Below are 26259 nucleotides of genomic sequence, written 5' to 3' on the forward strand. Positions count from 1 at the left end.
TCTGAATGCCGGCAGGAGGGAGAGGAGGAGAAGTGGGCATTCGGTGGCTGCAGGAGGAATATGGAGGGGATCTGTTCCCCTGTATCCCCCTTTGTCACATGCCTGATGAAGGGCTCCAAAACATTTCTATTTGCTGTAACAACGTGATTAATGAATAAAGCTTTGGACCCATTCTGGAGATCCATGGTGTGCTGGTGACATTTTCCCGCTGTGTTCCTCTATATGCCACCTTCCCTATCCAGGTGCACAGGGGAACCGCATGGACCCCATGGGGCATGGGGTACAGTTACAATTGCCACCCCTGTGACCCATATAGTTATGCCTCTGACTCCGGGGATTTTGGTGCCAGGCACAATGGAGGAAGGAGTGTTGGGGGAGCACTGGAGAGGTAAGTACACAATGGACTTTATACAGACATTGCAAGTTGGTCCTGAATGGGAAAGATGACATGGTCCCTTTAAAGAAAACCTTTACAAAAGATATGTATATATATATATTTTGCTCACCCCCCAAAAAATACTAGTTAACTGGCTGTCTCTGACTTCAATACTTTGGAAGCCACTGACCTGGAACAAGCATGCGGATTAATGAGGTGAAACTTTCCCAGGTCGGTGCCTCTGAAATATTGAAGCTCGTGGATCAACCGCCAGGCCCCTTACAGAAGAAGTGGTCATCAGAGGCAGCATCCATATTTATCTCAGTGTATGCTTCCACCTCATCATTCAGAATCGGGCGCACGATGGTGGGTGACACAACTATTGTCTTCTCTTGTGTACTCTTTATTGGTTGGATCTCACTGGTGATGATCTGGTGCTCTGCTCCCCAAATATGGGGCCACCTTGGTTGTTTTTCAGCTAGACATGCACCAACCCTCCCATTTCAATCTCTTCCACCAACCCTCCCCCTCTGATCTCTTCCACCAACCCTCCCCCTCTGATCTCTTCCACCAACCCTCCCTCTCCCATCTCTTCCACCAATCCTCTCACTCGGATCTCTTCCACCAACCCTCCCTCTCCGATCTCTTCCACCAACCCTCCCTCTCTGATCTCTTCCACCAATCCTCTCACTCGGATCTCTTCCACCAACCCTCCCCCTCTGATCTCTTCCACCAACCTTCCCTCTCTGATCTCTTCCACCAACCCTCCCTCTCCGATCTCTTCCACCAACCCTCCCCCTCTGATCTCTTCCACCAACCCTCCCCCTCTGATCTCTTCCACCAACCCTCCCCCTCTGATCTTTTCCACCAACCCTCCCTCTCCGATCTCTTCCACCAACCCTCCCTCTCCGATCTCTTCCACCAATCCTCCCCCTCTGATCTCTTCCACCAATCCTCCCCCTCTGATCTCTTCCACCAATCCTCCCCCTCTGATCTCTTCCACCAATCCTCTCACTCGAATCTCTTCCACCAATCTTCTCACTCCGATCTCTTCCACCAATCTTCTCACTCTGATCTCTTCCACCAATCCTCTCACTCCGATCTCTTCCACCAATCCTCTCACTCCGATCTCTTCCACCAACCCTCCCCCTCTGATCTCTTCCACCAACCCTCCCCCTCTGATCTCTTCCACCAACCCTCCCCTTTGATCTCTTCCACCAACCCTCCCCCTCTGATCTCTTCCACCAATCCTCCCCCTCTGATCTCTTCCACCAATCCTCTCACTCGAATCTCTTCCACTAACCCTCCCTCTCTGATCTCTTCCACCAATCCTCTCACTCCGATCTCTTCCACCAATCCTCTCACTCCGATCTCTTCCACCAATCCTCTCACTCCGATCTCTTCCACCAACCCTCCCTCTCTGATCTCTTCCACCAACCCTCCCTCTCTGATCTCTTCCACCAACCCTCCCCTTTGATCTCTTCCACCAACCCTCCCCTTTGAAATGATGACCATTCATGGCCATGGTGGAGCTGGGAACCAATATACAGAGACCTCTCCATCCCAGTCCCTACGTTTGAAGCTACAGATTGGTTTCTCTTATTGCCACTGGAAAGGAAGCTATTTGGTTGGGTTAACCCTTTACTAAGAGAGATATGGGCAAAGAGCAGTAACCATTGTCATCCAATCAGCATCCAGTGTTCATTGTCCTGACCTCTGGAAACTGATAAAGGTCCAATCTGTTGCTTTGGGCTGGTACAGTGAGCTCACATTCATTGCTCTTTATAGTTTCATAAGGGCCCACATGTGCAGTTCCTACTTCTCATCCTCGTCCTCATCTTCATCCTTACTTGGCGCACATCTTTGGAAACAGTGCACAGTTGTGGCCAGGAAGAAGCTGGAAAAAATGGCAGCGATGGACACAGCGACTCCGGAGAAGATGATGATCAGGAAGTCGGTCAACGACAGGCTGAATTTGCATTCACTGAAGCTGATATCAGACAGCTCGTGTAGGAAGACTTTTCGATCCTCTAAGATGCACTGAATTTCCTCCACACCTGGGAGAGAAAGAGAGAAGTATGAGACTGAGAGCCATAAGGGCCACCAGGATTGTACAAGAGACTGACAAAACCTGAAACACACCCAACCTTCTCCTGAGACATGTAAAATCATCTCGATTGGTTCCCTCTAAACCAGACCTAGCCTCAGATATCATTTCCAGGTGTGGTGTGATGTGAAAAAGTGCACCTCATGCAGGTATCTGTAGGAAGTGTTGGTCTGCAGTCTGTTTGTTGACCTGAAGGTGGCACTGTGCCACTTCTTCATGCTGGCAGGAAGCCACTGGGGACTAATGTGTTCCTTTATCATGGGCTCCAGGCTGCCATCTTGGGGAGGGTGGCATCTTCTATTCAATGCCAAAATTAGATGCAAGGTTTGGGTGCCGGTCTTGACACAGATGTGTTTAAATAGCAGATTCTGCCTCATTCAGTGTGTGAAAGTTTTGGATAAAGTTCTATTTGTTAGAGAGAGGGTAGGAGCAGCGATAGGGAGAGGCATGGGGAGAGAACGAGACAACTTTTCAAAATATAGGCATTGAAGGGGGTATTATATAAATTGGCACACTATAGGATCCCCAAATACATATCAAACAACTACATGGCTGTAATGGGACTTCTATTTGTGTCTCCGATGTACAACACACATACAAATCCAAGAGCATTTCATTACAAATTCATATAAAATATTTTTTTTTGCCCACAAATATATATCACAATCATAGTTAAAAAGCAACATAGTGATAGATGCATAGTTGTAAATATATTGAGGCCAGTACTATAGTCAGTCTACGCGTTTCGTTGAACAAACCACTAAATCAGGACCTTTTGAAACCTCATGAATATTGTTGCTGAGATATATTTGTACTGTAAAAACAAACAAACAAATCATAAATATGACACAAAGAATTTCCAATCATTTATATAAAAGAATATATCACACAAATAAACAACCAACACAAATGTCCCTGACAGCTGAGCAGAATTATAGGGGTCTGATAATGTTGAGTTATATATATAAATAAATAGAGAATATCACTTTAAGAATTTGTAATACACTTGCTTGTTTTATTTTTTTGACACAGAGTTTTCATTCTATGATGACCTTCACCGCCAGATAAGAAGAAGCAGTTTACTCTCTTTTTGCTCCAAGAAATGGACTGTCTTATCTAGCTGGTCTGATCCAGAACTGTCATGACGGCGCCCATGTTTTCTTTCATTTTCTATCAGTCACATGATGTAACCACCCATTTAACTGTTCCCTTACTGTTAAGAAGATATGAATGCTCATTGGACTAAACTATAAAGCCACACCTATAACACGCTTAGATCTTATGCATATTCATACGTGATATCGGTGTGTGTTGTGTCTCTCCACTGCAGTGTATGAATAAAGCACCTCATTTTCTTTTTATTGATTTGGATCTACTATCTCATCTGAACGGTCTTGTTTGGAGACTCCCTAACCTGATTTAACACAGCAAAAATAAAAGAAGTAAAAGAGAAGGTTTCCCTTATGCTGCGTACACACGTAGCAGACTGTCCGCCGGACTTTCCGAACCAGCTACCTGCCCACACACGGTACTTTTGCGGCGGACTAATACGGCGTACTAAGTCCGCCGGACTATCCACCGTACTTTCGAAATGAATGGACTCGCCCACACACGTGGAGGAAAGTCCGCTCATTTTGAGCGCGTCTCCAGGTAGCCGGGGCCAGCGAAGGAGGTGTCGCTGGCCCCGTCACCTGGTATGGACTTAAAGGGGAATCCCTACGCCGAAAAATCGGCGTGGGGGTCCCCCCCCAGGTCCATATCAGACCCTTGTCCGAGCACGCTACCCGGCCGGCCAGGAAAGGGGGTGGGGATGAACGAGCGCCCCCTCCCCTCCTGAGCCAGCCCCCCTTCCCTAAGGCACCCCCCCATGTTGAGGGCACGCGGCCTGGTACGGCTCAGGAGGGGGGGCGCTGGCTCGTTCCCACCCCCTTTCCTGGCCGGCTGGGTAGTGTGCTCGGATAAGGGTCTGATATGGACCTGGGGGGGGGACCTCCGCGCCAATTTTTCGGCATAGGGATTCCCCTTTAAGTCCATACCAGGTGATGGGGCCAGTGACGCCTCCTTCGCTGGCCCCGGCTACCTGGAGACGCGCTCAAAATTAACGGACTTTTCTCTGTGCGTGAAAAGCCATTAATTTCAAAAGTACAGTGGACCGGCACACACACGTCCGTTCTGTCCACCGATATGCGAGTCCGGCGGACAGATTGGAGTGTAAAACTACTTTTTTAGTCCACCGGACTTTTGGGTGAAAAAAGTCCGCCGGAGCCTACACACGGGAGGACTTTTCCACCTGATTGTTTGATTGTGTGCATTACAGTTGTCTTTCCTTCCAGTTTCCTGAAACTGAGGCCCACTATCAGATGAGTAACTGCAAGGACTCAGGGTGACCCAGAACTCTGATACCCCCTCCAAGCAACATGCTCCAGTCCTCATAGAACTCCGATACCAATCCATGAAAAGTGCTCCTCATAGAACTCTGATACCCCTCCAAGCAACGTGCTCCTCATAGCACCCTGATACCTCTCCAAGAAAAGTGCTCCTTATAGAACTCTGATACCTCTCCAAGCAATGTGCTCCTCATAGAACCCTGATACCCCCTCCAAGAAAAGTGCTCCTCATAGAACTCTGATACCCCCTCCAAGCAATGTGCTCCTCATAGAACTCTGATAAACCCTCCAAGAAAAGTGCTCCTCATAGAACTCTGATACCCCTTCCAAGCAATGTGCTCCTCATAGAACTCTGATAAACCCTCCAAGAAAAGTGCTCCTCATAGAACTCTGATACCTCTCCAAGCAATGTGCTCCTCATAGAACCCTGATACCCCCTCCAAGAAAAGTGCTCCTCATAGAACTCTGATACCCCCTCCAAGCAACAAGCTTCTCATAGAACTCTGATACCCCCTCCAAGCAACGTGTTTCTCATAGAACTCTGATACCCCCTCCAAGCAACGTGTTTCTCATAGAACCCTGATACCTCTCCAAGCAACGTGCTCCTCATAGCACCCTGATACCTCTCCAAGAAAAGTGCTCCTCATAGAACCCTGATACCCCCTCCAAGCAACGTGCTCCTCATAGAACTCTGATACCCCCTCCAAGCAACGTGTTTCTCATAGAACCCTGATACCTCTCCAAGCAACGTGCTCCTCATAGAACTCTGATACCCCCTCCAAGAAAAGTGCTCCTCATAGAACCCTGATACCTCTCCAAGCAACATGTTCCTCATAGAACTCTGATACCCCCTCCAAGCAACAAGCTTCTCATAGAACTCTGGTACCTCTCCAAGCAATGTGCTCCTCATAGAACTCTGATACCCCCTCCAAGCAACAAGCTTCTCATAGAACCCTGATACCGCTCCAAGCAATGTGCTCCTCATAGAACTCTGATAACCCCTCCAAGCAAAGTGCTCCTCATAGAACTCTCATACCCCCTCCAAGCAACGTGCTCCTCATAGAACTCTGATACCCCCTCCAAGCAAAGTGCTCCTCATAGAACTCTGATACCCCCTCCAAGCAACGTGCTCCTCATAGAACTCTGATACCCCCTTCAAGAAAAGTGCTCCTCATAGAACCCTGATACCTCTCCAAGCAACAAGCTTCTCATAGAACTCTGATACCCCCTCCAAGCAAAGTGCTCCTCATAGAACTCTGATACCCCCTCCAAGCAACAAGCTTCTCATAGAACTCTGATACCCCCTCCAAGCAAAGTGCTCCTCATAGAACTCTGATAACCCCTCCAAGCAATGTGCTCCTCATAGAACTCTGATACCTCTCCAAGCAACGTGCTCTTCATAGAACTCTGATAACCCCTCCAAGAAAAGTGCTCCTCATAGAACCCTGATACCCCCTCCAAGCAACGTGCTCTTCATAGAACTCTGATACCCCTCCAAGCAACGTGCTCCTCATAGAACCCTGATACCCCCTCCAAGCAACGTGCTCTTCATAGAACTCTGATAACCCCTCCAAGAAAAGTGCTCCTCATAGAACCCTGATACCCCCTCCAAGCAACGTGCTCTTCATAGAACTCTGATACCCCTCCAAGCAACGTGCTCCTCATAGAACCCTGATACCCCCTCCAAGCAACGTGCTCTTCATAGAACTCTGATAACCCCTCCAAGAAAAGTGCTCCTCATAGAACCCTGATACCCCCTCCAAGCAACGTGCTCTTCATAGAACTCTGATACCCCTCCAAGCAACGTGCTCCTCATAGAACCCTGATACCCCTCCAAGCAACGTGCTCCTCATAGAACTGTGATACCCCTCCAACAAAAGTGCTCCTCATAGAACTCTGATACCGCTCCAAGCAATGTGCTCCTCATAGAATCCTGATACCCCTCCAAGCAATGTGCTCCTCATAGAACTCTGATACCCCCTCCAAGCAACGTGCTCCTCATAGAACTGTGATACCCCTCCAACAAAAGTGCTCCTCATAGAACTCTGATACCGCTCCAAGCAATGTGCTCCTCATAGAATCCTGATACCCCTCCAAGCAATGTGCTCCTCATAGAACTGTGATACCTCTCCAAGCAATGTGCTCTTCATAGAACTCTGATACCCCCTCCAAGCAACGTGCTCCTCATAGAACTGTGATACCCCCTCCAACAAAAGTGCTCCTCATAGAACCCTGATACCGCTCCAAGCAATGTGCTCCTCATAGAATCCTGATACCCCTCCAAGCAATGTGCTCCTCGTAGAACTCTGATACCCCCTCCAAGCAACGTGCTCCTCATAGAACTCTGATACCCCTCCAAGCAATGTGCTGCTCAGGCATTCTGTGCTTCTCATATTATATTGCGATTGAGAAAGTTCCTTGCTGATAGACGGAAGTGTGGAACCCCCAATGTATGAGGTGCCATTTCTGTAATCTACCTCAGCTATGTGATCACTCAATTTCTACCATATAAAGGGATGTTTAAGGAGGGGCCGTTTCTTGACTCCTCCCACTTTTAAGGTATGCTGGTTAAGAAGATGAGGGTCTCTGGGGGGTCAATGTACAGAACATGAGGGTCTCCTGGGGGTTCATGTACAGAAGATGAGGGTCTCTGGGGGGTCAATGTACAGAACATGAGGGTCTCCTGGGGGTTCATGTACAGAAGATGAGGGTCTCTGGGGGGTCAATGTACAGAACATGAGGGTCTCCTGGGGGTTCATGTACAGAAGATGGGGGTCTGCTGGGGGTCCATGTACAGAAGATGAGGGTCTCCTGGGGGTTCATGTATAGAACATTATGGTCTCCTGGGGGTCCATGTACACAAGATGGTGGTCTCCTGGGGGGGAACTGACAGGGACCGGCCCCCCTCCAGAACTGACAGGGCACGGGCCCCTACACCAGAGCGGGTGGTCCCCCCTTATCAGCAGCCCTGGGCATTCCTACGGATCCCCATTAGCCTTATTGAATGGGAGGCCCTACAATGTCCTTTCACAGGGGCCCTATAAGGCCACACCCACCACTGGGGGGGGGGGACTGAGAAAATTCTTAGTTCTGCAGACTGATGACATCCTGGACTAGGCAAAGTCAGACTGATTTTTAATGATAAATGTCGTTTTTAACATGCAGATGTGTTATATTGTGAAATATTGTTACATGTCAGCAGTTTATTGATGGATGTGAAGCCTCTTAAGGCCGTTTTATATACACGATATTTATCTGCCCCAGTAGAAGTCCACTGATGGAGTGCCGGGTTGGGTCATGTGAGAGACACAACCAGGACAGGGGCTTTTGGAGAGGACTGGGGCAAACCTCCTGCCCACTATGGCCCATGATAGAGCATCATTCTACGATGATGGATGAAAACCTTTAGGACTGACTTGGAGTACATTTGGCTGGTAATTAAATATTCGAATTGTTTGACTATATGAGCGTATGATCGGCCTCCTGTGGAGCACTGGCGTGTCTGTTATTTCTGGGACCCCCCCATGTGTGACCCCCACACATATCATTTCTGACTTTCATATACATTGTGTATCTTTTTTCATTTTTTTTAATTAAAGGAAAGCATTAGCGCATAGAGAAGAGTATTGATGGCGAAATAAGACCCTCCTATGAGCCGGGAATATCCTCAAATATCTATTTATAACTGTGAAGGGGAAATGTGAGAAAAGTGAGTCTCGCCTGACCCGGGATTGTGTTTTCTCCCCTCCCCCCAGTGACAGGAATTCTGAGAACTATCCATAAGGTCAGGAGGACAAATGTTATTATATTAAATGTCTTCTCACCGGTCTGGCAGGTCACACCGAGCCCCAGATATCTTATGGAGGATCGATTGCCGGGAGGGATGACTTGGAGAACCAGTTGGGAACTTTGATGCAGAAAGACATTGAAAGTCCATAGATCGATATCCTATGGGATTGTCCTTCATTCTGCCAGTCGCTATCTAGTATATACTGTATATTTTGTGTTATTAAAAGGTATTTGGTGACGGAAACTACCTTTAACAGCTTCTGTATACCCTATTAAAGTCGAACCCCAGCTAAAAAGGCCGCCCGCTTTTAAAAGCTGAAGAATAAAAAAAAACGGGATGAAGAAATAAGGGGGGAAGACAGATAAATAGGGGTGTCATATTCCAATAAAATTCTTTCCTTGAAAAGAATGAAAGAATAACTTTGAGCGTTGTGGGCATTGGACTTCTAGAGAATGGCTGGTGCATTGGGGGGGCTTCATAGTAATGGAGGTTTGTAGGCATCTCAGTGTTTGTCTTCCTACTTCTTCCCAGCCCAGAGGAGTGAACCTCCTTCTTCTTCCCCCAGGAACACACACAATGGGCACAGCGCCCTCAGATGCCAGGAGATTGAAAGTATGCGGGAAACCCAGAAACTCTGCATGACCCTAAAAAGGTGACAAAGGGGATAAAGGATGGGGGGCAGTGTCTGGGGTACTGTGAGAGGTGTGCTGGGGGGGCAGGAAGGTTCAGAGTCAGGGGTGCAGAGGGGGTTCAGAGGTGGGGGTGACATGGAGACATCAGGGTACAAAGCCCTGTAGTTCTTCATAGATCTGAATACAAAAGCCTGCCAGAATGCTTCTCTGACCCTTATTAGCTGCCGCCTCCAGGACTCATCGCCCACTAATCTATGGTAAGTACAAGGTGTTTAGTAGACATGGGGAGGGAGGTATTGGAAAGTGTAGTTAGCCTTAAGGCCTCCTTTAGACCTATGTGTTCCAGTATTGTGCGTTAACTTGAGCGGTACCACAAGGCAGTGTGGTGTGTCCAGATGAATAAGGAAGGTAGGAGCCAGCAGACTCAAACTGCAGCACACCACATGCCTTGCAGGCCTTTCTGTGAAGGACCTCATGGATCCAGGTCAAGTTATCTGTAGTAGTAGTTGGTCTCCTGGATCCAGGTCATGGTGTGTCTAGTAGTAGTTGGTTTCATGGATCCAAGTCATGGTGTGTCTAGTGGTAGTTGGTCTCATGGATGCAGGTCATGGCATGTCTAGTAGTAGTTGGTCTCATGGATCCAGGTCATGGTACATCTAGTAGTAGTTGGTCTCATGGATCCAGGTTGTGACGAGAGTCACTTTGGGTGGAGGGGCTTGGGCAACCCAGGTTATCTTGGAGAGTACTGGAAGCTCCTTGTCCATCTTCCCCAGCCCCTCCTATGTGTCTATTAGGGCAGGGGTTGACAAATTTGCTTGGAATCTAGGAGCCAGCTTAAAAAGTTAGGAGCCAGGTCCGTGACGGCGATCCGGACCTGTCCCTGGCCTGACATGGAGACGAGTGAGGGGAAGATAGCAGCACCGTCGCCGCCCCCCCCCCCCCCCCCCCCACGTCTCCAAGTCATTGCCCATAGCTCTTAGAGGGACATTTTTTTTTTTTTCAAATGACAATTTTTTTTTCAATTGCATTTTAGTGTAAATATGAGATGTGAGGTCTCTCTGACCCCCCGGATCTCATATTTAACCACTTGCCGACCGCCGCACGACGATATACGTCGGCAGAATGGCACGGGCAGGCATATGGGCGTATATATAAGTCCCTGCCTGCCCGCGGGTGGGGGGCCCGATCGGGCCCCCCCCTGGTGCCTGCGGCGGTCGGCATTCCTTCGAGAGCGATCCGGGATGAGGGGGCGGCCATTCATTCATGGCCACCCCCTCGCGATCGCTCTCGACGAATGGAAATCCCCGGTGACATCACTTCCTCTCCTGTAATGTAAACACAGGAGAGGAAGTGATGTATTCTCTCCTCCGTGTCGGTATTTTTCGTTCCGACACGGAGGAGAGCGGATCAGTAAGTTGCACCAACACTCTACACACACAGTAGAACATGCCAGGCACACTCACACCCCCCCTTTACCCCCCGATCACCCCCCCAATTACCCCTGCCCCCCCAGTCACAGTGACACCAATGTCATTATTTTTTTTTTTTTTTTTTTTTTTTTTTGCATTGGTGTCATTTGTGACTGTAATAACTGTTAGGGCAGTTAGAGTTAGCCCCCTTTAGTTCTAATGTGCCCCCCTAACCCCCCCCAATAAAGGTTTAACCCCGTGATCACCCCCCGTCGCCAGTGTCACTAAGGCTGGGTTCACATTGCAGCGGTTTATGAGAACGAATGTGATTTGCACCGCACTGCAGTGCAAATCACATCCGATCTCTGTGCGATTCGAGTTCAGCCATTCGCCGCACCCGCCGCACCCGCCACACCCGCCGCACCCGCCGCAAATTCGCACGGGACCCTTTTTTTGGCCCGCAGCAGAATCGGATCACATGGGTGTTCACACCATGCGATCCGAGTTTGCAGATCGCACTGCGATATGCGAACTGATCTGGGGGTGTCAGTAACATTTCACTGACACTCCCAGCAGTTCGCATAGGGCAGTGTGAACTGCCGCCGGGAGGCATGTGATGCGGGAACCCGCCGCGGATTCGTGGCGTTCCCGCATCGCTCCAGTGTGAACCCAGCCTAATAAGCGATCATTTTTCTGATCGCCGTATTAGTGTCACAGGTGACGCTAGTTAGGCAGGTAGGTATTTAGGTTCGCCGCAGCTTTTTATAGCGCCAGGGACCCCCATATACTACCGCATAAAGCCCCCTGATTGCCCCCTAGTTAACCCTTTCACCTGTGATCACCATATAACTGTTACAGGTGACGCTGGTTGGTTAGTTATTTTTTTATAGTTTCAGGGCACCCGCCATTTATTACCTAGTCTCACTAGTGTACCCCTAAATTTAGGGGTGTCTACTTTCCAAAATGGGGTCATTTGGGGGGGGTTTGTGCCATCTTGGCATTTTATGGCCTTCAAAACTGTAACGCCCTTAGAAAGCCTGAAGGCGGTGCTTGGTTTTCGGGGCCCCGTACGCGGCTAGGCTCCCAAAAAGTCCCACATATGTGGTATCCCCGTACTCAGGAGAAGCAGCAGAATTTATTTTGGGGTGTCATTTCACATATGCCCATGGCATGCGTGAGCAATATATCATTTAGTGACAACTTTGTGAAAAAAAAAAAAAAAAAAAAGTTTGTAATATTCCCGCAACTTGTGGCAAAATATAAAATATTCCATGAACTCAACATGCCTCTCAGCAAATAGCTTGGGGTGTCTACTTTCTAAAATGGGGTCATTTGTGGGGGTTTTGTGCCATCTTGGCATTTTATGGCCTTCAAAACTGTAATAGGTAGTGAGAAGTGAACTCAAAAATTTACGCCCTTAGAAAGCCTGAAGGCGGTGCTTGGTTTTTGGGGCCCCGTACGCGGCTAGGCTCCCAAAAAGTCCCACATATGTGGTATTCCCGTACTCAGGAGAAGCAGCAGAATTTATTTTGGGGTGTCATTTCACATATGCCCATAGCATGTGTGAGCAATATATCATTTAGTGACAACTTTGTGTAAAAAAAAAAAAAAAAAAATTTTTTTGTCATTATTCAATCGCTTGAGGCAAAAAAATAAAATATTCAATGGGCTCAACATGCCACTTATCAATTTCCTTAGGGGGTCTACTTTCCAAAATGGGGTCATTTGGGGGGGTTTTGTACTGCCCTGCCATTTTAGCACCTCAAGAAATGAGATAGGCAGTCGTAAACTAAAAGCTGCGTAAATTCCAGAAAACGTACCTTAGTTTGTAGATGTGACAACTTTTGCGCAAACCAATAAATATACAATTATTGACTTTTTTTTTACCAAAGACATGTGGCTGAATACATTTTGGCCTAAATGTATGACTAAAATTGAGTTTATTGGATTTTTCTAATAAAAAGTAGAAAATATCATTTTTTTTCAAAATTTGCGGTCTTTTTACGTTTATATCGCAAAAAATAAAAATCGCAGAGGCAATCAAATACCATCAAAAGAAAGCTCTATTTGTGGGAAGAAAAGGACGCAAATTTTGTTTGGGTACAACATTGCATGACCAATTACCAGTTAAAGCAGCGCAGTGCCAAAGTGTAAAAAGACCTCTGGTCATTTACCAGCAAAATGGTCCGGTCTGAAAGTGGTTAAGAGGACCTGTCATGCTTTTTCTATTACAAGGGATTTTTACATTCCTTGTAATAAGAATAAAAGTGACACAACATTTTTTTTAAAAGAACAGTGGAAAAAAAAAAAAGTTAAAATAAGCAGAAAAAAAAAAAAATTATAATTTTTAAACGCGCCCTGTCCTGCCCGCATATAAAATCGGTGTTCGAACCACACATAGGAGGTAGCGCCGTGATCGGTAGAGCGAGAGCAATAATTCTAGCCCCAGATCTCCTCTGTAACTCAAAACGTGCAACCTGTAGAATTTTTTTAAACGTCGCCTATGGATATTTTAAAGGGTAAAAGTTTGTTGCCATTCCATGAGCGGGTGCAATTTTGAAGCGTGACGTGTTGGGTATCAATTTACTCGGCGTAACATTATCTTTCACAATATAAAAAATAATTGGGCTAACTTTACTGCTGTCATTTTTTTATTAACTAAATTTTTTTTCCCAACAAAAGTGCGCTTGTAAGTCCGCTGCACAAATACGGTGTGACAGACAGTATTGCAACAACCACCATTTTATTCTCTAGGGTGTTAGAATAAAAAATATATATAATGTTTAGGGGGTTCTAAATAAAGGGAAGAAGAGGCAGGTAATATAAAACAGTCATTAGCATTGCTGGTTTGTCATACCAACGGCGACCACAAGAGGGCGCCAGATTCCATAAGGAATCATAGGACCGCAGAAGGCCTCAAAGCCGCGGCCTAAATTTTCGGCCGCCGGCGGAACGGCCCGACGCGATCACGCTGGGGGGGGGTCCACAGAGACAGGATACCCCCAGCTGTGCTGCCCCAGGCGCGAGGTCGCTATTTCTAGTCGCCAATGCGACCTGGCGCCCGGGTTTTGTCGAGCCCTGTATTAGGGACACAGGGTGACTGAGAACCCCAGTCTGACCTCAAGAATGTATGAAGATAAAGTCCACCTTTCCTCAGAGACCATTGCTAGATGGTTTGAGGTGGGGTCGGGGTTGCTATGTGTTTGTTAGGTGTGGCTGTATCCCATTGTTCTATTGTGTCTGTCTGCCTTGAGAACAAACTATTATGGGATGTATATGTCTATTTGTGTGCCTGCCTTCATATAAACAGTTCAGGTTGAGCAGCCAAAATGAGTACTGTCTAGTTATTGGTTGTATGTGGTTGGAATGTCTGATATCTATATTCAAACTGGGAGGAAGCTGCAGTGGTAATGACTCGATAAAGGGCAGGCGGGCGCCCCCCCCCCCCCCCCCACTGTCAAGCCACTAGACATGTGCGATTAGATACAGCGGGTGTACAGACCCGGGAACTCAGTGCAGGGATGGTGGGAACCCCTCATAATGGGCACAGCGGGGGGTACAGACCCGGGAACTCAGCACAGGGATGGTGGGAACCTCTCATAATGGGCACAGCGGGTGTACAGACCCGGGAACTCAGCACAGGGATGGTGGGAACCCCTCATAATGGGCACAGCGGGGGGTACAGACCCGGGAACTCAGCACAGTGATGGTGGGAACCCTATGGGAATTTCTATGCTTACGAATTTCATACAAAATTTCGTTAACGAATTTTGGATCCAAATTAACAGAAACATGACTGGTGTTTTTTTCACCAATCAGAGGAAGTCAGCACTGCACAGGGATGGTGGGAGCACCTCATAATGATAAATTTATCATAACAAACTTTCATTATTCAACTAAAACTTTACTAATCTAACGAAAATTCAGATTTCGTATCCGAATTAAATTTCGTACACGAATTACAAAATACTATTTTTTTTCCATACGAAACAAAACAATTTTTTTTGACGGCGCCCATGTATACAAGCCACCCCCCTATATTTTTTAGCCATAGGCTTCAAAAACTTGGAGCGCAGAGCATTGCACTCGGAGTCCACCCAGATGTATTAGAAAAGCAAATAGATATTTGCTTTTCTAACACTGAACCGCTTCTCCGCAAATCAGGAAGCGTGGGTCTACTCGTCATCTGATTGGCTGAAGACACAGACATCTGATTGGCTGAAGACACAGACATTCCTATAGGATGCCTAGCAGAACAGAAGAAGATATGCATGGGAACCACTGAGGATGCAGGAGCCGTCGCCTGAACCCGCCCCCAGGATGGGGTAAGTGCCAGTCAGACGGTGAGCGGGCGGGGGTCACAGTGGCTGCATATGATGGGCACAGAGGCTTCATATAATGGGCACAGAGGCGCTGCATTTGATGGGCACAGAGGCTGCATATGATGGGCACAATGGCTGCAATTGATTTTCTTTCAGTATTTTTCTGTATAGGAGAGAGACAATACAGGAGAGAGATAGCATAGGAGAGAGAGACGGTATAAAAGAGAGACAGTATAGGAGAGAGAGACAGTATAGGAGAGAGAGACGGTATAGGAGAGAGAGACGGTATAGGAGAGAGAGACGGTATAAAAGAGAGACAGTATAGGAGAGAGACAGTATAGGAGAGAGAGACAGTATAGGAGAGAGAGACGGTATAGGAGAGAGAGACGGTATAGGAGAGAGAGACGGTATAAAAGATAGACAGTATAGGAGAGAGACAGTATAGGAGAGAGAGACGGTATAGGAGAGAGAGACGGTATAGGAGAGAGACGTATAGGAGAGAGACGGTATAGGAGAGAGACGGTATAGGAGAGAGACGATATAGGAGAGAGGCGTATAGGAGAGATACGGTATAGGAGAGAGAGACAGTATAGGAGAGAGAAACAGTATAGGAGAGAGAAACAGTATAGGAGAGAGACGGTATAGGAGAGAGACGGTATAAAAGAGAGACGGTATAGGGGAGAGGCATATAGGAGAGAGGCGTATAGGAGAGAGACGGTATAGGAGAGAGACGGTATAGGAGAGAGAGACGGTATAGGAGAGAGACGTATATGAGAGAGGCGTATAGGAGAGAGGCGTATAGGAGAGAGGCGTATAGGAGAGAGGCGTATAGGAGAGAGACGGTATAGGAGAGAGAGACGGTATAAAAGAGAGACAGTATAGGAGAGAGACGGTATAGGAGAGAGACGGTATAGGAGAGAGACGATATAGGAGAGAGACGCATAGGAGAGAGACGTATAGGAGAGATACGGTATAGGAGAGAGAGACAGTATAGGAGAGAGAGACAGTATAGGAGAGAGACGGTATAGGAGAGAGACGGTATAGGAGAGAGACGGTATAGGAGAGAGACGGTATAGGAGAGAGACGGTATAGGAGAGAGAGACCGTATAAAAGAGAGACGGTATAGGAGAGAGACGGTATAGGAGAGAGACGGTATAGGAGAGAGAGACGGTATAGGAGAGAGAGACGGTATAGGAGAGAGACGGTATAGGAGAGAGACGGTATAGGAGAGAGACGGTATAGGAGAGAGAGACGGTATAAAAGAGAGACGGTATAGGAGAGAGAGACGGTATGGGAGAGAGAGACGTATGGGAGAGTGAGACGGTATAGGAGAGAGACGGTATAGGAGAGAGACGGTATAGGAGAAAGAGACCGTATAAAAGAGAGACGGTATAGGAGAGAGAGACGGTATGGGAGAGAGAGACGTATGGGAGAGAGAGACGGTATAGGAGAGAGACGGTATAGGAGAGAGACGGTATAGGAGAGAGAGACCGTATAAAAGAGAGACGGTATAGGAGAGAGAGACGGTATAGGAGAGAGACGGTATAGGAGAGAGAGACCGTATAAAAGAGAGACGGTATAGGAGAGAGAGACGGTATAGGAGAGAGACGGTATAGGAGAGAGAGACCGTATAAAAGAGAGACGGTATAGGAGAGAGAGACGGTATAGGAGAGAGACGGTATGGGAGAGAGAGACGTATGGGAGAGAGCCGGTAAAAGATAGAGCCAGTATGGGGGAGCCCCGATATGGGGAGAGACCCGGTATGGGGGAGGCCCGGTATGGGGGAGAACGGTAAGGGTTCTGCCAGGGTTCACTTTAATTGGGGTTCGGGGGCCAAAGAAGTGGAAGTTGGAATAATGCAGAACTTACCTGCAGAGGTTTTGTTGGGCAACGATTTGGGAAGTTTAAATTCAGCCTTCTCCTTGGATGTACCCCCCGGAAGTCTACCCTGTTACCACCCGCCAGCAAGCCCGGAGGGAGGTGTGCTCCCTCGAGGACGGGACCCTGGTAAGACCTGTCACCCCTGACCTAGACTGTACTACCCCAGCAATTCCTACCCCGACTTGGGCTTCTCCCCAAGACTTTGCTCAGGCAACTCTCAGCGACTCTTCCCTAGCTAGCTATAGGGAAAGAGCAGGATTGGACCCGGGGGCTTGGAGGGGAAGTGGGTACAGTGGGACCAGGGATTACTCTATCGGCTTACTCACTCAGCAGTTATGGGGGCTCTGTGGGATAAAGCCCCTACAGAGCTCTCCTTATCACCCCCAGACCAACGGACTGTGTGAGAGGTTCAATGGAACCCTGAAACAGCTGCTTAGCACATTTGCAACCTCTCACAGGGAATGGGAGAGATATCTGCCGCACCTTCTCTTTGCTTATCGGGAGGTGCCGCAGGAATCTACCGGGTTCTCCCCGTTTGACTTACTGTATGGGAGGTGGGTGAGGGGGCCCCTAGGTCTAGTCAGGGCCCACTGGGAAGGGGGAATTGATCCCCAAGGGTCCTCTATCGTAGCATACGTTCTTGAGTTTAGGGAAAGAATAAAGGAGCTCACGTACACTGTCCAAGAAAACCTTCGGGCTGCCCAAAAGCGGCATGAACGACGGGACGATCGGTACTGCTTGGAACCGCACTCTTGAGGTTGGGCAGAAGGTTCTTGCTAAACCCTGAACTACCAATCACTGAAGATCCTCCAACAATAGTGGGTCACACAATGAACAACCAATCACTGAAGATCCTCCAACAATGGAAGTATCACCCTGAAATACTAAATCACTGAAGGTCCTCCAACAATGGCGGCCACATCCTAAACTACCAATCCCCAAAGATCCTCCAACAATGGCGGCCACACCCTAAACTACCAATCCCTGAAGATCCTCCAACAATGGCGGCCACACCCTAAACTACAAATCACTGAAGATCCTCCAACAATGGCGGCCACACCCTAAACTACCAATCCCCAAAGATCCTCCAACAATGGCGGCCACATCCTAAACTACCAATCCCCAAAGATCCTCCAACAATGGCGGCCACACCCTGAACTACCAATCACTGAAGATCCTCAACAATGGCTGCAATGCCCTGAGCTACCAATCACTGAAGATCCTCAACAATGGCTGCAACGCCCTGAACTACCAATCACTGAAGATCCTCAACAATGGTGGCCACACCCTGAACTACCAATCACTGAAGATCCTCAACAATGGCGGCCACACCCTGAGCTACCAATCACTGAAGATCCTCCAACAATGGCGGCAATGCCCTGAGCTACCAATCACTGAAGATCCTCAACAATGGCGGCAATGCCCTGAGCTACCAATCACTGAAGATCCTCAACAATGGCGGCAATGCCCTGAGCTACCAATCACTGAAGATCCTCAACAATGGTGGCCACACTCTGAACTACCAATCACTGAAGATCCTCAACAATGGCAGCAATGCCCTGAACTACCAATCACTGAAGATTGCCCTCTTCCTTGTTTCTTCTCGGCTTTGCTGGAATCTGGCTTCTGTTCCTACTTGGTGGCAGCCCTGAGTGTACGGACTTTATTATTTTTCTTATGTATTATGGACTCATTTATGAACTTTTATTGGGTTAAATTAGAGTCACAAGTGTCTTGCACCTTCTACTTGTTTTCGGTTCTCTTTATGGCACCTAGCATTGTATGAGCGGCTTTCCCCAGTGAGGGAACGGCGGAGGCGAGATATTCTCCTCACACCCGATGGGATTACAGAAATGTCCTTGCGCACTTAATTAAACATCGGCTTTTCTCTGGCACCGTTCCTCTTTAAAGGTAAACGGAAGGTAACACCTCGCAGGCGCGCGTCGGATGCCATGCAGGTCAGAACATCTGATGATGAGCAGATTGTGTTCTACATCTCCGCACAAGCAACATCTCACAAAGGTTTAACCTTGAAACACGACATCAGCTGAGCGAGCGACTCCGCCGCTTCCATGGGGGGGGGTCATTCACTAAGGCGCAATCTTCCTCAAACGAATAGAAATGTCATGCCAGACTTTAACCCCTTCAGCTCACTTTACGTCACACAACGCCGTCTTTTCCCGATATGGTCTGGCAAGATTCATTTTTCTTTTTTTATGCAATCCATAGACAGAAAAATTGGAACAAAACTAAAAAGAACTCACAGAATTCGTTTACAAAATATTTTGTTAGTGCAGATAAAGGGAATAACTTTTTACCTTTTGGTCGTGTTTAAAATGAGACTTGTGGGTGTGCATTGTCCTGCCGGGGTCTACAAGGAGATTATGACAGGCGATTCTCAACCAGGCAGGCTGAGGGGCTCCTGGGGGACGGGGGGGGGGGGGGGGGGGGGATTGGCTTTTCAGTTTCCTCATTGTGTAGAAAGACCCGTTTTGTGATCTGGAGCCCGACATCTCTCGGGTGGGATAAAATCTCCAATTCTGGATCCAGGTTTTCGGAACCCCCAGCACACTGATTGAGTGACCTGACTGGTTCTGGGCTCCACCCCAACAGACCCGAGGTCTTCACCCAGGAGTCAGGAGGGCGCCACCTAGAGGGGAGGTGGGATCCAGAGCAGTGGGGAGGGAAACCGGGAAGGTCCCATCCATTGAGGGACAGTTGGGGGAGTCCCATCCAGTGGGGAGGGAAACCGGGAAGGTCCCATCCATTGAGGGACAGTTGGGGGAGTCTCATCCAGTGGGGAGGGAGAGCGGGAGAGTCCCGTCCATTGAGGGACAGTTGGGGGAGTCTCATCCAGTGGGGAGGGAGAGCGGGAGAGTCCCGTCCATTGAGGGACAGTTGGGGGGAGTCTCATCCAGTGGGGAGGGAGAGCGGGAGAGTCCCGTCCATTGAGGGACAGTTGGGGGAGTCTCATCCAGTGGGGAGGGAGAGCGGGAGAGTCCCGTCCATTGAGGGACAGTTGGGGGAGTCTCATCCAGTGGGGAGGGAGAGCGGGAGAGTCCCGTCCATTGAGGGACAGTTGGGGGAGTCTCATCCAGTGGGGAGAGAGAGCGGGAGAGTCCCGTCCATTGAGGGACAGTTGGGGGAGTCTCATCCAGTGGGGAGGGAGAGCGGGAGAGTCCCGTCCATTGAGGGACAGTTGGGGGAGTCTCATCCAGTGGGGAGGGAGAGCGGGAATGTCCCGTCCATTGAGGGACAGTTGGGGGAGTCTCATCCAGTGGGGAGGGAGAGCGGGAGAGTCCCGTCCATTGAGGGACAGTTGGGGGAATCTCATCCAGTGGGGAGGGAGAGGGGGAGAGTCTCGTCCATTGAGGGACAGTTGGGGGAGTCTCATCCAGTGGGGAGGGAGAGCGGGAGAGTCTCGTCCATTGAGGGACAGTTGGGGAATTCTCATCCAGTGGGGAGGGAGAGCGGGAGAGTCCCGTCCATTGAGGGACAGTTGGGGAATTCTCATCCAGTGGGGAGGGAGAGCGGGAGAGTCCCGTCCATTGAGGGACAGTTGGGGGAGTCTCATCCAGTGGGGAGGGAGAGCGGGAATGTCCCGTCCATTGAGGGACAGTTGGGGGAGTCTCATCCAGTGGGGAGAGAGAGCGGGAGAGTCCCGTCCATTGAGGGACAGTTGGGGGAATCTCATCCAGTGGGGAGGGAGAGGGGGAGAGTCTCGTCCATTGAGGGACAGTTGGGGAATTCTCATCCAGTGGGGAGGGAGAGCGGGAGAGTCCCGTCCATTGAGGGACAGTTGGGGGAGTCTCATCCAGTGGGGAGAGAGAGCGGGAGAGTCCCGTCCATTGAGGGACAGTTGGGGGAGTCTCATCCAGTGGGGAGAGAGAGCGGGAATGTCCCGTCCATTGAGGGACAGTTGGGGGAGTCTCATCCAGTGGGGAGGGAGAGCGGGAGAGTCCCGTCCATTGAGGGACAGTTGGGGGAATCTCATCCAGTGGGGAGGGAGAGGGGGAGAGTCTCGTCCATTGAGGGACAGTTGGGGAATTCTCATCCAGTGGGGAGGGAGAGCGGGAGAGTCCCGTCCATTGAGGGACAGTTGGGGGAGTCTCATCCAGTGGGGAGAGAGAGCGGGAGAGTCCCGTCCATTGAGGGACAGTTGGGGGAGTCTCATCCAGTGGGGAGAGAGAGCGGGAATGTCCCGTCCATTGAGGGACAGTTGGGGGAGTCTCATCCAGTGGGGAGGGAGAGCGGGAATGTCCCGTCCATTGAGGGACAGTTGGGGGAGTCTCATCCAGTGGGGAGGGAGAACGGGAGAGTCCCGTCCATTGAGGGACAGTTGGGGGAGTCTCATCCAGTGGGGAGGGAGAGGGGGAGAGTCTCGTCCATTGAGGGACAGTTGGGGAATTCTCATCCAGTGGGGAGAGAGAGCGGGAGAGTCCCGTCCATTGAGGGACAGTTGGGGGAGTCTCATCCAGTGGGGAGAGAGAGCGGGAGAGTCCCGTCCATTGAGGGACAGTTGGGGGAGTCTCATCCAGTGGGGAGGGAGAGCGGGAGAGTCCCGTCCATTGAGGGACAGTTGGGGGAGTCTCATCCAGTGGGGAGGGAGAGCGGGAGAGTCCCGTCCATTGAGGGACAGTTGGGGGAGTCTCATCCAGTGGGGAGGGAGAGCGGGAATGTCCCGTCCATTGAGGGACAGTTGGGGGAGTCTCATCCAGTGGGGAGGGAGAGCGGGAGAGTCCCGTCCATTGAGGGACAGTTGGGGGAGTCTCATCCAGTGGGGAGGGAGAGCGGGAGAGTCCCGTCCATTGAGGGACAGTTGGGGGAGTCTCATCCAGTTGGGAGGGAGAGCGGGAGAGTCCCGTCCATTGAGGGACAGTTGGGGGAGTCTCATCCAGTGGGGAGGGAGAGCGGGAGAGTCCCGTCCATTGAGGGACAGTTGGGGGAGTCTCATCCAGTGGGGAGAGAGAGCGGGAGAGTCCCGTCCATTGAGGGACAGTTGGGGGAGTCTCATCCAGTGGGGAGGGAGAGCGGGAGAGTCCCGTCCATTGAGGGACAGTTGGGGGAGTCTCATCCAGTGGGGAGAGAGAGCAGGAGAGTCCCGTCCATTGAGGGACAGTTGGGGGAGTCTCATCCAGTTGGGAGGGAGAGCGGGAGAGTCCCGTCCATTGAGGGACAGTTGGGGGAGTCTCATCCAGTGGGGAGGGAGAGCGGGAGAGTCCCGTCCATTGAGGGACAGTTGGGGGAGTCTCATCCAGTGGGGAGGGAGAGCGGGAGAGTCCCGTCCATTGAGGGACAGTTGGGGGAGTCTCATCCAGTTGGGAGGGAGAGGGGGAGAGTCCCGTCCATTGAGGGACAGTTGGGGGAGTCTCATCCAGTGGGGAGGGAGAGCAGGAGAGTCCCGTCCATTGAGGGACAATTGGGGGAGATGACATTACAGAGCCATGGACAACACCACCCATTGGATTGCAGGGACCACAGAATAGCGGTAATCAATGAAGTCCTTGAACATCCCCCACCTGGTTTCTCCTTTTAGATATATGACTTTCTTATTCTCCTGAGGAAGTGAGTGTTGTCTCATGAAACGCGTTGAGAGATCATTTAGAAGAACGCTTTTTTTTATGGATTGGAAGTCATTTTGGAACCTATAGAACAACCTCTATGTTCAACATTTCAGATTAGTGATCTTTTAGGATCTGTATTTGGAATAAACTGTCATTTTCAATGCGTCTCTCCGATTCGCTGGGCGCTGTGGACTTGTATAGAATACTGTTTAGGGGCGGAGACACATTAGGCCCACCCACACCGGTTACTATATGTGACTATTGTTCAAATAAGGAAATCCGAACATAAACTTTCCAGAAAAAAATCAATGAAAGTTCTTGAAACCGCAATACGAATCGATCGGATTTCCATCCATCGGGGGGGGGGGGGGGGGGGGCGGGAAGGTTTACAGTAATGGATCTTTGCTCCTTGCTCTCTATGGGGGGCTCATTGCTCTTTATGGGGGACTCATTGCTCTCTATGGGGGGCTCATTGCTCTTTATGGGGGACTCATTGCTCTCTATGGGGGGCTCATTGCTCTTTATGGAGGGGCTCATTGCTCTCTATGGAGGGGCTCATTGCTCTCTATGGGGGGCTCATTGCTCTCTATGGAGGGGCTCATTGCTCTCTATGGGGGACTCATTGCTCTCTATGGAGGGGCTCATTGCTCTCTATGGAGGGGCTCATTGCTCTCTATGGAGGGGCTCATTGCTCTCTATGGAGGGGCTCATTGTTCTCTATGGAGGGGCTAATTGTTCTCTATGGAGGGGCTAATTGTTCTCTATGGAGGGGCTCATTGTTCTCTATGGGGGGCTAATTGTTCTCTATGGAGGGGCTCATTGTTCTCTATGGAGGGGCTAATTGTTCTCTATGGAGGGGCTCATTGTTCTCTATGGGGGGCTAATTGTTCTCTATGGAGGGGCTCATTGCTCTCTATAGGTGGCTAATTGTTCTCTATGGGGGGGCTCATTGCTCTCTATGGAGGGGCTCATTGCTCTCTATAGGTGGCTAATTGTTCTCTATGGGGGGGCTCATTGCTCTCTATGGAGGGGCTCATTGCTCTCTATGGGGGACTCATTGCTCTCTATGGAGGGGCTCATTGCTCTCTATGGAGGGGCTCATTGCTCTCTATGGAGGGGCTCATTGTTCTCTATGGGGGGCTAATTGTTCTCTATGGAGGGGCTCATTGCTCTCTATAGGTGGCTAATTGTTCTCTATGGGGGGGGCTCATTGCTCTCTATGGAGGGGCTCATTGCTTTCTATGGAGGGGCTCATTGTTCTCTATGGGGGGGGGGCTCAGAACTCTCTATGGGGGGGCTCATTGCTCTCTATGGGGGGCTCATTGCTCTCTATGGGGGACTCATTGCTCTCTAAGGGGGACTCATTGCTCTCTATGGAGGGGCTCATTGCTCTCTATGGGGGGGGCTAATTGTTCTCTATGGGGGGCTCATTGCTTTCTATGGAGGGGCTCATTGCTTTCTATGGAGGGGCTCATTGTTCTGTATGGAGGGGCTCATTGTTCTCTATGGGGGGCTCATTGCTCTCTATGGGGGGGGCTAATTGTTCTCTATGGGGGGCTCGTTGCTCTCTATGGGGGGGCTTATTGCTTCCCAAGGGCGTGCTCATTGCTCTCTATGGGGGGCTTATTGTTCTCTATGGGGGCTCATTGCTCTCTATTGTGGGGTCATTGCTCTCTATACGGGGCTCATATGGAGAGTCACAAGGCTATGGGGGCCTTGTGGCTCTCTATGGGGGGCTCATTGTTCTCTATGGGGGGCTCATTGTTCTCTATGGAGGGGCTCATTGTTCTCTATGGGGGGCTCATTGCTCTCTATGGGGGCCTTGTGGCTCTCCATAGGGGGCTCATTGCTCATATGGGGCAGCTCATTGTTCTCTATGGGGGGCTCATTGTTCTCTATGGGGGGCTCATTGCTCTCTATGGGGGCCTTGTGGCTCTCCATAGGGGGCTCATTGCTTGTATGGGGCAGCTCATTGTTCTCTATGGGGGGCTCATTGCTCTCTATGGGGGGCTCATTGTTCTCTATGGGGGCTTTTTGTTCTCTATGGGGGCTCATTCCTCTCTATGGGGGGGGCTCATTGCTCCTATGGGGGGCTCATTGCTTTCTATTGGGGGGCTCAGCATAGAGAAGTCTGTCCCCAGCCAGAATGCTGCAGAGAAGGACCCACCAAGCTCTCAGTGTGGAAGCAGTGGTCTCTCTGCAGATGTCTGTCATTGCCCCCTCTGCTAAGCCAGACCTAGAACTCTCCAATCAGCTGGGAACATGAGCGTAGTGCTGCAGTGCTGAAAATGGACATGCTGATAGGAGGAGAGAGCAGAGTGACTGAGAGTCTGCTGCTTTTCCCCTCACTGTCCAATCACAGAATCGCAGGAATATGGGACACCACCACCAACTTCTTCCTCTAATGTGGGGTACTCCACCCCTTCCTCTAATGGGGGGTACCCCACCCCTTCCTCTAATGCGGGGTACCCCACCCCTTCCTCTAATTTGGGAAAACCAAAGGTATTATCTTATCAATCTTTTGACCTTCATCATTGCGGTTGGCTGTCTCCAGATTCCCCGCCGCCCTTCTATCGGCGCCAATTATTCTGATTTCATTATTCTGATTGGATTGGATGGGAAATGTTAGACGAGACGCACATTTCTGATTCCACGTTTAATACAATTTCCAGGAATCTGTTTCTGCAATAACCGGCAAATGAAGGTGTTTAATGGGGGCCACAAGTCCCATGTTCCAGCCACCATCTCCTCACTCTATTGTCCTCAGTGGAGGGATCACTATGACAAAGCAGAAGACGGTTCCTACACGGAGATGGGCTCAGAGGTTGGCTGTAGCGCCACCCAGAGGTGGAGAATGGTGTGGCAGCTTGCCCAGTGAAGGTTTGGTGGACCTACTCCCCATTCTTAAAGCAGAACCTCACTCAAACCGTAAAGCCTCGCTGGTCCCCTCCCCCCGTCTGTAATGGGGTAAAGTTTTTTTTTTGGGGGGGGGTAGTGATTTTTTTTGGGGGGGGGGTAGTGATTTTCATTGTCTCCCACAATCCTCACTTAGACAGGGATGATGTTCCTCGCCCTGCCCCCTCCATCACATCTCCCAGGAGGCTGAAGGACCATTCCCAAAGTCTCAGTCTCTTCCTGTCCCCGCTGGTAGAAGACAGCGACTATTGTGACAATCGCAGGTAAAACCCAGCAGGCTGGTTGTACCAAAGCCGATCGAATGATGATCTTGGGGCACATTCAGCCAGCCCATACACAGTTGGAATCTTGTCTGCTTCCTGCTAAACCGTGTATGGCCGACCTAAAGTCGCAACGGAAATCGCACGACTTTGGAGAGGACAAAGACTTCTAGTGCGATGTTCTCCGTAATAATAATAAACTGGCGCCGAACCGCCAACTACACGCAAAGAATTCCCCCCATAAATCTCGGCCATTCGGCGGCTCCGGAAGAAAGAAATTCTCTATTTAAAATATCATTTCAAGAAATGAAAATACAATTTAATGTTTAATAAGCGGAACGCGTTGCTGGAGTTTGGCGGCGGCTCGTTCTTTATTAGAATGCGTGTAATAACAATGTATCAAAAGATTTCCCTACATGAGATCCCCAACAGTTACCATGGCAACTGTGGCTCAGCCCAAATTTGCATTCAGCGGAGGTCTCTCCGGGCTGGAAGTCCGCACGACCTGAATACGAAGTGCTACTCACACCCCGGGGGGGGGGGGGGGGGGGGGATCGGATGAGGATGACGATCGTCTCACTGGACATACCTACCCCCCTCCCCCCCCCCGGAACG

General features: G+C 49.8%; 1 protein-coding gene across 1 annotated transcript in view; it reads right to left on the reverse strand.

Annotated features, from left to right (window-relative positions):
* Positions 1 to 1581: 1581 nt before the first annotated feature.
* The window catches only part of LRRC38 (leucine rich repeat containing 38), a 48719-nt gene continuing 24041 nt past the window's right edge, over positions 1582 to 26259 (reverse strand). Inside the window, exon 3 of the mRNA XM_077458381.1 lies at positions 1582 to 2433. Within this exon, the coding sequence (XP_077314507.1) occupies positions 2192 to 2433 (242 nt within the window). The 3' untranslated portion in view covers positions 1582 to 2191. The remainder of the gene's footprint in view (positions 2434 to 26259) is intronic.

Source organism: Lithobates pipiens, unplaced genomic scaffold (assembly GCF_037356315.1).
Source record: "Lithobates pipiens isolate NorthernLeopardFrog02 unplaced genomic scaffold, aLitPip1_a1.2 Scaffold_27, whole genome shotgun sequence".
Lineage (NCBI taxonomy): Eukaryota > Metazoa > Chordata > Amphibia > Anura > Ranidae > Lithobates > Lithobates pipiens.